Source organism: Ranitomeya imitator, chromosome 4, assembly GCF_032444005.1.
Source record: "Ranitomeya imitator isolate aRanImi1 chromosome 4, aRanImi1.pri, whole genome shotgun sequence".
Classification (NCBI taxonomy): Eukaryota; Metazoa; Chordata; class Amphibia; order Anura; family Dendrobatidae; genus Ranitomeya; species Ranitomeya imitator.
The window spans coordinates 629,151,423-629,164,171 of NC_091285.1; the positions used below are offsets into that span (position 1 = coordinate 629,151,423).

The 12,749-nt window shown below is 47.6% G+C and overlaps 1 protein-coding gene across 1 annotated transcript in view; it reads left to right on the forward strand.

Annotated features, from left to right (window-relative positions):
- The first annotated feature begins 823 nt into the window (after positions 1–823).
- YKT6 (YKT6 v-SNARE homolog) overlaps positions 824–12,749 on the forward strand; it is a 38,144-nt gene continuing 26,218 nt past the window's right edge. Inside the window, exons 1-2 of the mRNA XM_069766700.1 lie at positions 824–950; positions 1,026–1,140. Of these exons, the coding sequence (XP_069622801.1) occupies positions 1,037–1,140 (104 nt within the window). The 5' untranslated portion in view covers positions 824–950; positions 1,026–1,036. The remainder of the gene's footprint in view (positions 951–1,025; positions 1,141–12,749) is intronic.

The following is a 12,749-nucleotide window of genomic DNA, read 5'->3' on the forward strand; positions in this document are numbered from 1 at the left end:
TGATGGCGAACTCAGTCGAGGGGTTCAAGAGAGGCCTGGATGTCTTCCTGGAGCAGAACAATATTGTATCATACAATTATTAGGTTCTGTAGAAGGACGTAGATCTGGGGATTTATTATGATGGAATATAGGCTGAACTGGATGGACAAATGTCTTTTTTCGGCCTTACTAACTATGTTACAATAATATATACCTGACAGGAGCCCGTACAGTCTATATCTACAATAATACATACCTGACAAGAGCCCGTACAGTCTGTATCTACCATACTATATACCTGACAGGAGCCCATACAGTCTAGTGTCTTCACCAGTGAGCTGACTAGACTGTATGGGCTGCAGTCAGGACCTGGCAGGAGCCCATATATTCTGCTGGTTTTAATAATTTATACCTTGAAGGAGCACATACAGTCTAGTGTCATGTATTTACTGCAGTCAGGGCCAGGCAGCCGCCCATAAAGTCTGCTATCTTCAAGAATATATACCTGACTGCAGCCCATACACTCTAGCATCTTCAGTAGTGAGCCTGCTACACTGTATGGGCTGCAGTCAGGACCTGGAAAGAGCCCATACACTCTAGCATCTTCAGTACTGAGGCGGCTAGAGTGTATGGGCTGCAGTCAGGAAACCAGGAAGGAGCCCATACAGTTTAGCATCTTCACCAGTGAGCCGGCTAGAGTGTATGGGCTGCAGTCAGGACCTGGAAGGAGCCCATACACTCTAGGCTCAACCCTGAGCGCAGTCTCTTCTTACCTAGGAACCCTCTTCCAGCGGCTCTAACTGAACTGCGACATTTCCGGGCGGAAACTGTTTAGCATCGGACGCACTTCCGCTTTGTGACGTGTAACGGGAAGGGCCGCTTCCGTGGCCGGGAGTGAAACCGCAAGTAGGACTGTACTAGAGAGGGACGCAAGGAGAGCCGGAGGGAGCGGGGAGGAGAGCGGAGCCCAGGTGAGGAGGCTGCGGAGCGCCCCGGGGACATGTCTGTACTGGGCTGTGTGTAACGCGTTATTGTGCCCCCTACAGGAGCAGGAAACATGAAGCTTTACAGCCTGAGTGTCCTGTATAAGGGAGACTACAAGGTCCACCTGCTGAAAAGTGCCTACGATGTGTCCTCCTTCAGCTTCTTCCAGAGGTCCAGGTAATGTGCCTGACACCAGGGAGCAGACCCCCAGCGCATGATGGAGCAGACCCCCAGCATAGCATGGCGCCCCTCAGGCTGGTGTGTGCTGTGCAGACTCTTAGCTATGTTTTCAGTACAATCTCCACATCATGCGGGAACTACAATTCCCATAATGCATTGTTGTGCACAGACCAGAGAAAATGGCCCTGCACCCCACTGACATCCGGGGGACGGCCTTTCCTGCTGCACACGACCTCTGGAGTCGGTCTCCGTGTCAGGGCGCAGTCAGACGGCTGTATAAAGATGAGACCGCAGTGCTCGGCCAGACAGCGGCTCTGCTGTCACGCTCGGGCAGGAGACCCCCAGCCTGTCCGTGCTCTGCGGTCAGCGTTATTGTACCCTGAGACTGTCGGGGAGAGCTGTGCTGTCTACCAGTACCATAGAGAGAGGATCGGGACCACCCCGTCATTCTGGAGAGCGGTGGTCGTACCGCCAACAAACTACCGATCCTGCCGATGGGCAATAACTTGTAGTAACTGAAAAACCGTTTTAAAGAAAACCTGTCGCCAGGACATAAGTGAGCAATTTTTACTCTAACTTTGCTCCTACTGCTCCCCTGATTCTCCTTTTTTAATATCTGTCTTATTTATTTAGTGCTCGAGGATTCTCTAGGTGGTCCTCTCTGCACTATTACTAGTGATGAGTGAGTGTGCTTGGATAAAGTGTTATCTGAGCATGCTCTTGTGCTAATATAGACTTCAGCGTGCTCAAATAATACAACCCCTGGCGGCAAAAATTATGGAATCACCGGCCTTGGAGGATGTTCATTCAGTTGTTTAATTTTGTAGAAAACAAAAGCAGATCACAGACATGGCACAAAGCTAAATTAACTTCAAATGGCAACTTTCTGGCTTTAAGAAACATTAAAAGAAATCAAGAACTAAAAATGTGGTGGTCAGTAATGGTTACATTTTTTAACCAAGCACAGGGAAAACATTATGGAGTCACTCAATTCTGAGGAAAACATTATGGAATCAGAAAAACAAAAAAACACTCCAACACATCACTAGTATTATGTTGCACCATCTCTGGCTTTTATTACAGCTTACAGTTTCTGAAGCATGGACTATGAGTGTCGAGCAGTACTATTCATCAATCTGGCTCCAACTTTCTGACTGCTGTTGCCAGATCAGCTTTGCAGGTTGGATTCTTGTCATGGACCATTTTCTTCAACTTCCACCAAAGATTTTCAATTGGATTGAGATCCGGACTATTTGCAGGCCATGACGTTGACCTTATGTCTTTTTTTCAAGGAATGTTTTCACAGTTTTTGCTCTATGGCGGGATGCATTTGTGAAGGAGAAAATGGCTAATAAAATCAATTATTAAACCTTACATAAGTCAGTTCAGATATGGTGTAGCAAGATGGAGTCCGTTTCCTGATCAGCAGCACACTGGAATGTGAAGACGTCGCTGGGTATTGGACAATCAACTGAATACCATATATGGAAGTGAAGTTGAAAATGAAGTTGGAAAGAACCAATCAGAGTGACACTCGCTGTACAGAAGTTCTGCGGCCTCCCCCATTCCCTTTGTTCAGAATAAAGCAGTTGTGAGTAAAGGTACCGTCACACATAACGATATCGTTAACAATATCATTGCTTTTTGTGACTTAGCAACGATATCGTTAACAAAATCGTTATGCGTGACAGCGACCAACAATCAGGCCCCTGCTGGGAGATCGTTGGTCGCTGGGGAAAGTCCAGGACTTTATTTCGTCGCTGGATCTCCCGCTGACATCGCTGAATTGGCGTGTGTGACGCCGATCCAGCGATGTCTTCACTGGTAACCAGGGTAAACATCGGGTTACTAAGCGCAGGGCCGCGCTTAGTAACCCGATGTTTACCCTGGTTACCATTGTAAATGTAAAAAAAAAAAAAAAAAACAGTACATACTTACATTCCGGTGTCTGGTCACGTCCCCCGGCGTCAGCTTCCCGCACTGACTGTGAGCGCCGGCCGGCCGTAAAGCAGATTACAGCGGTGACGTCACCGCTGTGCTTTACGGCCGGCGCTCAGTCAGTGCGGGAAGCTGAAGGCGGGGGACGTGACCAGACACCGGAATCTAAGTTCCAGAATCATCACCTTGCCCAATGCAGATTCATCACGGAATATGACTTATCCAGTCATCCACAGTCCACGATTGCTTTTCCTTAGCCCATTGTAACCTTGCTTTTTTCTGTTTAGGTGTTATTGATGGCTTTCGTTGAGCTTTTCTGTATGTAAATCCCATTTCCTTTAGGCGATTTCTTACAGTTCAGTCACAGACGTTGACTCCAGTTTCCACCCATTCGTTCCTCATTTGTTTTGTTGTGCATTTCCTGTTTTGGAGACATATAGCTTTAAGTTTCCGGTCTTGACGCTTTGATGTCTTCCTTGGTCTACCAGTATGTTTGCCTTTAACAACCTTCCCATGTTTGTATTTGGTCCAGATTTTAGACACAGCTGACTGTGAACAACCAACATCTTTTTCAACATTGCGTGATGATTTACCCTCTTTTAAGAGTTTGATAATCCTCTCCTTTGTTTCAATTGACATCTCTCATGTTGGAGCCATGATTCATGTCAGTCCACTTGGTGCAACAGCTCTCCAAGGTGTGATCAATCCTTTCTAGATGCAGACTAACGAGCAGATCTAATTTGATGCAGGTGTTAGTTTTGGTTATGAAAATTTACAGAGTGATTCCATAATTTTTTTCCTCAGAATTGAGTGATTCCATAATCTTTCCCCTATGCTTGGTTAAAAAAGTAACCATTACTGACTACCACATTTTTTGTTCTTGATTTCTTTTATTGTTTCTTAAAGCCAGAAAGTTGCTATTTGAAATGACTTTAGTTTTGTGTCATGTCTGTGATCTGCTTTTTTCTACAAAATTAAACATCTGAATAAACATCCTCCAAGGCCGGTGATTCCATAATTTTTGCCAGGGGTTGTATGTTCGAGTCTCTGCTTTTGCATGTCTCGGGGCTGTACGACAGGAGTCCCTGTTTGTTAGGAAATCCCTGCATGTGTTGCGGCTGTTGACAGCCGTGAGGACTTAAACACGTTCTTTGAGCCGGCCGAAGTCACTTTTATTAATACCCGACCATGATCGGATAACCCCTTATCCAAGCACACTCACTCATCACTAATTATTATTCTATGAGCCACGTTCTTTGGTGAAGACCATGAAAAGTAGCACTAAATAAAGAGGCCCCATACCAAAGGAACCATATGGCAGATATAAAAAAACAAAAAAGGGGGTACCAGAAATAAAATAAGAGCAAAAACTGCTGATCTGGTAACAAGTCCTCTTTAACCCCTTAGCGACCGCCGATACGCCTTTTAACGGCGGCCGCTAAGGGTACTTAAACCACAGCGCCGTTAATTAACGGCGCTGTGGGAAAAGTCCATAGTGCCCCCCAGAGGCCGATTTTCTCTGGGGTCTCGGCTGCCGAGGGTAGCCGAGACCCCAGAGAACATGATTCGGGGTTTTTTTAACCCACCCCGCATTTGCGATCGCCGGTAATTAACCGTTTACCGGCGATCGCAAAAAAAAAAAAAAAAAGCGATCTCTTTTTAATTTCTCTGTCCTCCGATGTGATCGCACATCGGAGGACAGAGAAAAGGGGTCCCAGGTGGCCCCCCAATACTCACCTAGCTCCCCCGATGCTCCTCGTGTCTCCCGGTGGGCGCCGCCATCTTCAAAATGGCGGGCGCATGCGCAGTGCGCCCGCCGGCCGGCACCGGGAGAATCTTTGGGGTCTCGGCTGCCGGGGGTAGCCGAGACCCCAAAGAGCATGATCGGGGTCGGTATTACCGACCCCTGTTTTGCGATCGCCGGTAATTAACTGTTTACCGGCGACCGCAAAAAAAAAAAAAAAGTAAAGTGTAATTCTCTGTCCTCTGATGTGATCGCACATCAGAGGACAGAAAAAAAAGGGGGATTCGGGGACCCTAGCATACTTACCTAGGTCCCTGGATCCTCTTGCTGCTCATCCTGGCCGCCGGCAGCAGAACATGGCGGACGCATGCCCAGTGCGCCCGCCATCTGTCTCCATCTGCCGGCCGGCAGGAGAACAGCAGTTGGGGCTAAAATTAGGGGTAGGGTTAGGGGTAGGGTTAGGGCTAGGGTTGGGGCTAAATTTAGGGTTAGGGTTGGGGCTAAACTTAGGGTTAGGCTTCTTTCACACTTACGTCGGTACGGGGCCGTCGCAATGCGTCGGCCCGACATACCGACGCACGTTGTGAAAATTGTGCACAACGTGGGCAGCAGCTGTAGTTTTTCAACACATCCGCTGCCCAATCTATGTCCTGGGGAGGAGGTGGCGGAGTTACGGCCACGCATGCGCAGTCAGAAATGGCGGATGCGACGTACAAAAAAAACGTTTCATTGAACTTTTTTTGTGCCGACGCTCCGCCAAAACACAACTGATCCAGTGCACGACGGGCGCGACGTGTGGCCATCCGTCACGATCCGTCGGCAATACAAGTCTATGGGCAAAAAACGCATCCTGCGGGCACATTTGCAGGATCCGTTTCTTGTCCAAAACGACGGATTGCGACGGAATGCCAAACGACGCAAGTGTGAAAGTAGCCCTAGGGCTAGGGTTGGGGCTAAAGTTAGGGCTAGGGTTGGGGCTAAAGTTAGGGTTAGAGTTGGGATTAGGGTTAGGGTTTGGATTAGGGTTGGCATTAGGGTTACGCTTGGGATTAGGGTTAGGTTTGGGATTAGGGTTAAGGTTAGGGTTGTGATTAGGGGTGTATTGGGATTAGGGTTAGGTTTGAGGCTAGGGTTGAGATTAGGATTAGGGGTGTGTTGGATTTAGGGTTTTGATTAGGGTTATGGTTAGGGTTGACATTAGGGTTGTTTTGGGGTAAGGGTTGTGATTATGGTTAGGGTTAGTGATTAGGATTATGGATCAGGTTGGGATTAGGATTAGGGGTGTGTTGGGGTTAGGGTTGGAGCTAGAATTGGGGGGTTTCCACTGTTTAGGTACATCAGGGGGTCTCCAAACACGACAGCCAATTTTGCGCTCAAAAAGTCAAATGGTGCTCCCTCCCTTCTGAGCTCTGCCGTGCGCCCAAACAGTGGGTTACCCCCACATATGGCGCATCAGCGTACTCGGGATAAATTGGACAACAACTATTGCAGTCCAATTTCTCCTGTTACCCTTGTGAAAATAAAAACTTGGGGGCTACAATATATTTTTTTTTTTCCCACAAGATTTTTTATTTTCACGACTCTGCATTCTAAACTTCTGTGAAGCACTTGGGCATTCAAAGTTCTCACCACACATCTAGATAAGTTCCTTGGGGGGTCTAGTTTCCAAAATGGGGTCACTTGTGGGGGGTTACTACAGTTTAGGTACATCAGGGGCTCTGCAATCGCAACATAATGCCCACAGACCATTCTATCAAAGTCTGCATTCCAAAAAGGCGCTCCTTCCCTTCCGAGCTCTGCCGTGCGCCCAAACAGTGGTTTACCCCCACATATGGGGTACCAGCATACTCAGGACAAATTGGACAACAACTTTTGGGGTCCAATTTCTCTTGTTACCCTTGTGAAAATAAAAATTTGGTGGCTAAAAAATCTTTTTTGTGGAAAAAAAAAATATTTTTTATTTTCACGGCTCTGCATTATAAACTTCTGTGAAGCACTTGGGCATTCAAGGTTCTCACCACACATCTATATAAGTTCCATGAGGGGTCTAGTTTCCAAAATGGGGTCACTTGTGGGGGATTTCTACTGTTTAGGCACATCAGGGCTCTCCAAACGCGACATGGCGTCCGATCTCAATTCCAGCCAATTCTACATTGAAAAAGTAAAACGGCACTCTTTCTCTTCCAAGCTCTGCGGTGCGCCCTAACAGTTGTTTACCCCCACATATTGGGTATCGACGTACTCAGGAGAAATTGCACAACAACTTTAGTGGTCTAATTTCTCCTGTTACCCTTGTGAAAATAAAAATTTGTGGGCAAAAAGATCTTTTTTTTTTTAAAAAAAAAGGGGTGTTTTTTTTTTCTTTTTTTTTTTTTTCTTTTCACGGCTCTACGTTATAAACTTCTGTGAAGCACATGGGGGTTCAAAGTGCTCGCCACACATCTAGATAAGTTCCTTAAGGGGTCTAGTTTCCAAAATGGTGTCACTTGTGGGGGGTTTCCACTGTTTAGGCACATCAGGGGCTCTCCAAACGCGACATGGCGTCCAATCTCAATTCCAGCCAATTCAACATTGAAAAAGTAAAACGGCGCTCCTTCACTTCCAAGCTCTGCGGTGCGCCCAAACAGTGGTTTACCCTCACATATGGGGTATCGACGTATTCAGGAGAAATCGCACAACAACTTTTGTGGTCTAATTTCTCCTGTTACCCTTGTGAAAATAAGAATTTGTGGGCGAAAAGATCATTTTTGTGTAAAAAAAAGCGATTCTTTATTTTCACGGCTCTACGTTATAAACTTCTGTGAAGCACTTGGGGGTTCAAAGTGCTCACCACACATCTAGATAAGTTCCTTAAGGGGTCTAGTTTCCAAAATGGTGTCACTTGTGGGGGGTTTCCACTGTTTAGGCACATCAGGGGCTCTCTAAACGTGACATGGCGTCCGATCTCAATTCCAGCCAATTCTGCATTGAAAAAGTCAAACGGCGCTCCTTCACTTCCAAGTTCTGCGGTGCGCCCAAAAAGTGGTTTACCCCCACATATGGGGTATTGGCGTATTCAGGAGAAATTGCATAACAAAATTTATGGTTACATTTCTGTTTTTACACTTGTGAAAATAAAAAAAATGGTTCTGAATTAAGATGTTTTCAAAAAAAAGTTAAATGTTCATTTTTTCCTTCCACATTGTTTCAGTTCCTGTGAAGCACGTAAAGGGTTAATAAACTTCTTGAATGTGGTTTTGAGCACCTTGAGGGGTGTAGTTTTTAGAATGGTGTCACACTTCATTATTTCCTATCATATAGACCCCTCAAAATGACTTCAAATGTGATGTGGTCCCTAAAAAAAAAATGGTGTTGTAAAAATGAGAAATTGCTGGTCAACTTTTAACCCTTATAACTCCCTAACAAAAAAAAATTTTGTTTCCAAAATTGTGCTGATGTAAAGTAGACATGTGGGAAATGTTATTTATTAACTATTTTTCATGACATATCTCTCTGATTTAAGGGCATAAAAATACAAAGTTTGAAAATTGCAAAATTTTAAAAATTTTCGCCATATTTCCGTTTTTTTCATAAATAATCGCAAGTAATATCGAAGAAATGTTACCACTAACATGAAGTACAATATGTCACGAAAAAACAATCTCAGAATCAGCGGGATCCGTTGAAGTGTTCCAGAGTTATAACCTCATAAAGTGACAGTGGTCAGAATTGCAAAAATTGGCTCGGTCATTAAGTACCAAATTGGCTCTGTCACTAAGGGGTTAAAGGGTTTTTCTCAACAACATTCTTCAGGAGCTCATAGTTTCCCTTCCTGTCTGTCAAGGGTTGGTGTGCTCCTGAATAATGAACATTTTGGACCGGTGATGTGGCTGAGCTGTTGACCCAAATTGTGCGCTTTCTCTTCCATGTTACAAGCAGACGGCAGCTGCATCTTAGAGGCTTGCTGGGGCGCTGAATCTGGCCAGGTCCAGCAATTAGAGCAGCGCTGACAAGCTGTGCAGAAATGAACCTGCATGTGGCACACACTTGTCGCCCAAGAGACCAGGCTGCAATGGTGGCAGAAATAAACATTAAAATTTAAAAAATCTCCGTTCTCAAGAAAGGAAATTGCAGAGTTATTTGTTGATGAACTTTGAAATTGTAACATCAAGAATGATGAGAATTTCGTTTAAGGACAGCTGGGTGACCCATCTTTCTGGCAATTATGGGTGGTCACCTTGAATAAATGGTCACTGTATTTCTATTTCCAGCAGTCAGATCCCCAGACAATCTGCCAACTTCAGCAAGATTGTCTGCGTGTCCCACCTAGATAATTCATTTAGGCTGGTTTTATGCACTACTTGACATTTGGTGCATTTGTTTTTCATAGGCCTCGTTGTAGGACTGGAAAATATATAGGGAAAAACTCACCATAAATGTAAAAAAAATTAAGCCACCCAAAAATTGCTTGACGTTTAAGACAATTTTGCAAACTACAAAACCCCCCTACGGCCCAAATCTATTAATCCCGTCTCATAGACAGAGATTTGGGAAGGGAGAGTTGGAGTGAGATGCGACACATTCATTAGGTGGCGCACAGCTCTTTGTTAGGCATGCTCGGCCGCACCAACTCCCAGCTAAGCTTTACCCACTTCTCAAAACCTTAGCAGAATTGGCCAGGACCAGCGTAAAAACATCAGTCACAAACTTACTGCAACGTTTCAGGAAGTTTTTTTTTTTTAACCTCACTGAGACATGTTATTTTTGCAACCAAAAATAAATAACTGCTGAGCGTTATTTATTCGATTCTTATCTATTTTTGGTCCATGTTTGTTTCTGCCTTAACTGCATCTGTTTACTCTGTCGCCTCATTGGGGGACACAGGACCATGGGTGTTATGCTGCTGTCCACTAGGAGGCGACACTATGCATGATCTGAAAAAGATTAACTGTGGCTCCTCCTCTGCAGTATACACCCCTGGACGGCATCAGCCTTCTCCAGTTTTTGCTTAGTGTTGCATAAAATTTTTTTTTACTCCGTTTTTTTTCCCCCCGACGGATTACAGATGAAGAAAAGTGGGTCTCCTGTGAGACTCCCGGCATGGCTCCTTCCTCCGCCCCCTATTACGGGGTGCCCGGTTGAAGTCGAGATGGCTATTCCCCATGTCGCTCCTTCCCCAGTCCCTTGGGTGCTGGTTCGAAGTCGAGACCCCCCTCCTTCCCCAATTCCTTTTGGTTTCTGGGTTGAGGTCGAGGTGAGGATAAAGCCACCTGATGGTGACAGCAGCACCCTCCCTAATCCCCCTTTGGAGGCATTAGGTTGAGATGCCTCAGGTAGGTCCTGTACAGGCAGCACTCTGCAGCTCCCAGCAATGGGCCAGCACACTGCGCCTGCATCCAGGGACCCCAGCCCAGCTGCGGGATCCTGTCGGGGCCGGGGGGAGTGCAGGCAGGCATGGCACAATAGAGACAGGGCTCCCTGTGCTCCTGTATCTGCGGCAGCACCAGCCCTATACTGCTTCAGGGGGACCCCTCACTGTGCCCCCCTTCCGCTTATAGCCCCACCGCTATCCTGCCTTTAAATCTGGGGGAGTCAGTTTCAGATCAGACCCCCTCCCGGACTTTCGCGCCGTCCTGGAGCCTTTCTGGGCATCAGGCATCTAATTTAGGCCACGGCTTCGGCCTAGCTGAAGCCCGCCGCCCCCTGTCCCGTCCCCTGGATGACAAATGACACTCTACAGTGTCACAGAGGGGGCGGATCGAGACAGAAAGGGCGTGTTTTTACACAGCTCTGCCACCTTTTTTTTTTTTTTTTCAGCTCTCCGCCCCCTTCTCCCCCTTCCTCTTCGTCTTGGCGGCCATTTTCTGCTGCAGCAAGGATTAACCCTGCATCTCCCGGTCAGCAGGACCAGGCCAGCCAGTCTCCGGGGGGCACAGGACTGTGGATCTTCAGCGCTGAACCTAGGGGCAAACTGGTGGGGTAAGATCACAGCTAGGGTTTTTTACTCGGCTGTGAATCCATATTCCCTATTAGGCTCCCCTATAGGTTCCTCTGCATAGCTACCACTGTAGGGTCGTCTGCATAGCCAGCCCTTCTGCACTCTGTGCACTATGCCGGGCTCAAGGTCCAAGAGAACCAGGCAGGACTGCTATTATGCATTCTGCACAGCCTGGGGGACCGCTCTCCGCAGTGGCAGCACGTACCCGCACTGCCAGGACTGCATCCAGACTACTGCGTCAGAGCCCCAAGAAGTCCCCGCCAATGCTTCGGTGTCTGCCACGCCGGAATGGGTCACTCAGATGTCGCAATCTATGATGCAGTCTATAGATCCTAACCTCCACATTGCTTCAGGCTCTGCAGAGTCATGCCTCGGCTATGACCGTTACCCAGCAAAGGGAGAGCTTTACTCAGGAAAAGGACGACCCTGGCACATCCATGTCTAGGTCAGGACGCAAGCGGACCCATAGGTCAGCCCACCTACGTCATCCCATAGCACAGGTCATCCCCTTCTAGGGAGGGACACCGTAGTTCCAGGTTATCTAGACCGTCCCCTTCCAGGGGTAGACAATGAAGATCTCCGCAATCCCCGACCAGAGAAGGCCTCCGCCCCAGCTCACCCAGCAGGGGACGCCTCAGTGATACACAGGATTCGGAAGGCATCTGTGACTCCGACTCAGACAAGGAAACGGAGGGGTCCCTGATCCCAATCCCCCCTAGCAATACAGCACTAATTGAGGACATAATCTCTTCCATCCATCGGGTGCTGGACATTTCTGATCCACCACCAGAGGCCCCAGAACACAAGATTTCCTTTGAAGGACCTCTGAAGCCGCCTAAGGTTTTCTCTAACCACCCAGAGTTTAAGGCGATCCTTTAAAAAGCAGCTCACAGCCTGAGAAAAAATTCGCTAATTGCAAATATCTGGAGGCGAGGTACCCCTTCCCGCAGAAGGACACCAAGGAATGGACAGACCCACCCAAAGTGGATCTCCCAGTCTCCAGACTAGCAGCACAGACCCTCCTTTCACTGCCTGATAGCTCAACCCTCAGGGACGCAGCAGACCGGCAGGTAGAACGCATGGCTCGTTCAATTTTCGAGGCTGCAGGGGCATCCCTGGCTCCCACATTCGCTTCAGTTTGGGCTGCCAAGGCCATTTTGGCCTGGACCAAAAATTTACAAGCTGGCCTCCAAGCATCCGCTCATGAGCTGTCGGACCAAGCGGTTCAAATAGCAGTTGTAGCAGATTACATGCTTCATGCAGCTCTGGATTCAGCAAGGGGTGTAGCGGGGATAGCATCAAATGCCATCACAATTCGTCGTATCCTCTGGCTGCGGGAATGGAAAGCGGACGCAGCCTCAAAGAATTCCCTCACGCACCTCCCCTACCTCAGTGGACGACTTTTCGGGGAACAGTTGGACATGATATCCAACGCCACCGGGGGTAAGAGTACCTCTCTTCCCCAACTGAAACCTAAACGCATTTACAAGAAGCGTAAGCAACCTCGATTCCGATCCTTTTGGAACTCCTCGGGATGGTCCGTCTTGCGTCCAGCACAAAATCGTAACTGTTCCCCACGCAGGGGCAACTCACGATCGACGCAAAGGTCGGAAAAGACCTGGCAGTCAAAAGCAGGCCAGTCTAAGCCCAGAGGAAGAAAATCTCAGACTTTCTCCTCATCATGACTCACGGAGTCCAGAAGACACCACACCCGTAGGCGGCCGACTTTTTAGGCGGCCGACGTTTGCTCTTTCATCAAGTCTCGCTGCCTATTACAGAAGACAGGTGGGTCAGGGAACTAGTGTCTTCCGGATACAATATAAAGTTCACCTCCAACCCACCGGACCGATTCTTCCTCTGTCCCCCCAAAACCACCAGCCAAGGCTCGTGCCTTCCAACAAGCAGTCTCCTCGCTTTTTCAAGCAGGAGTCCTAGTACCGGTCCCCA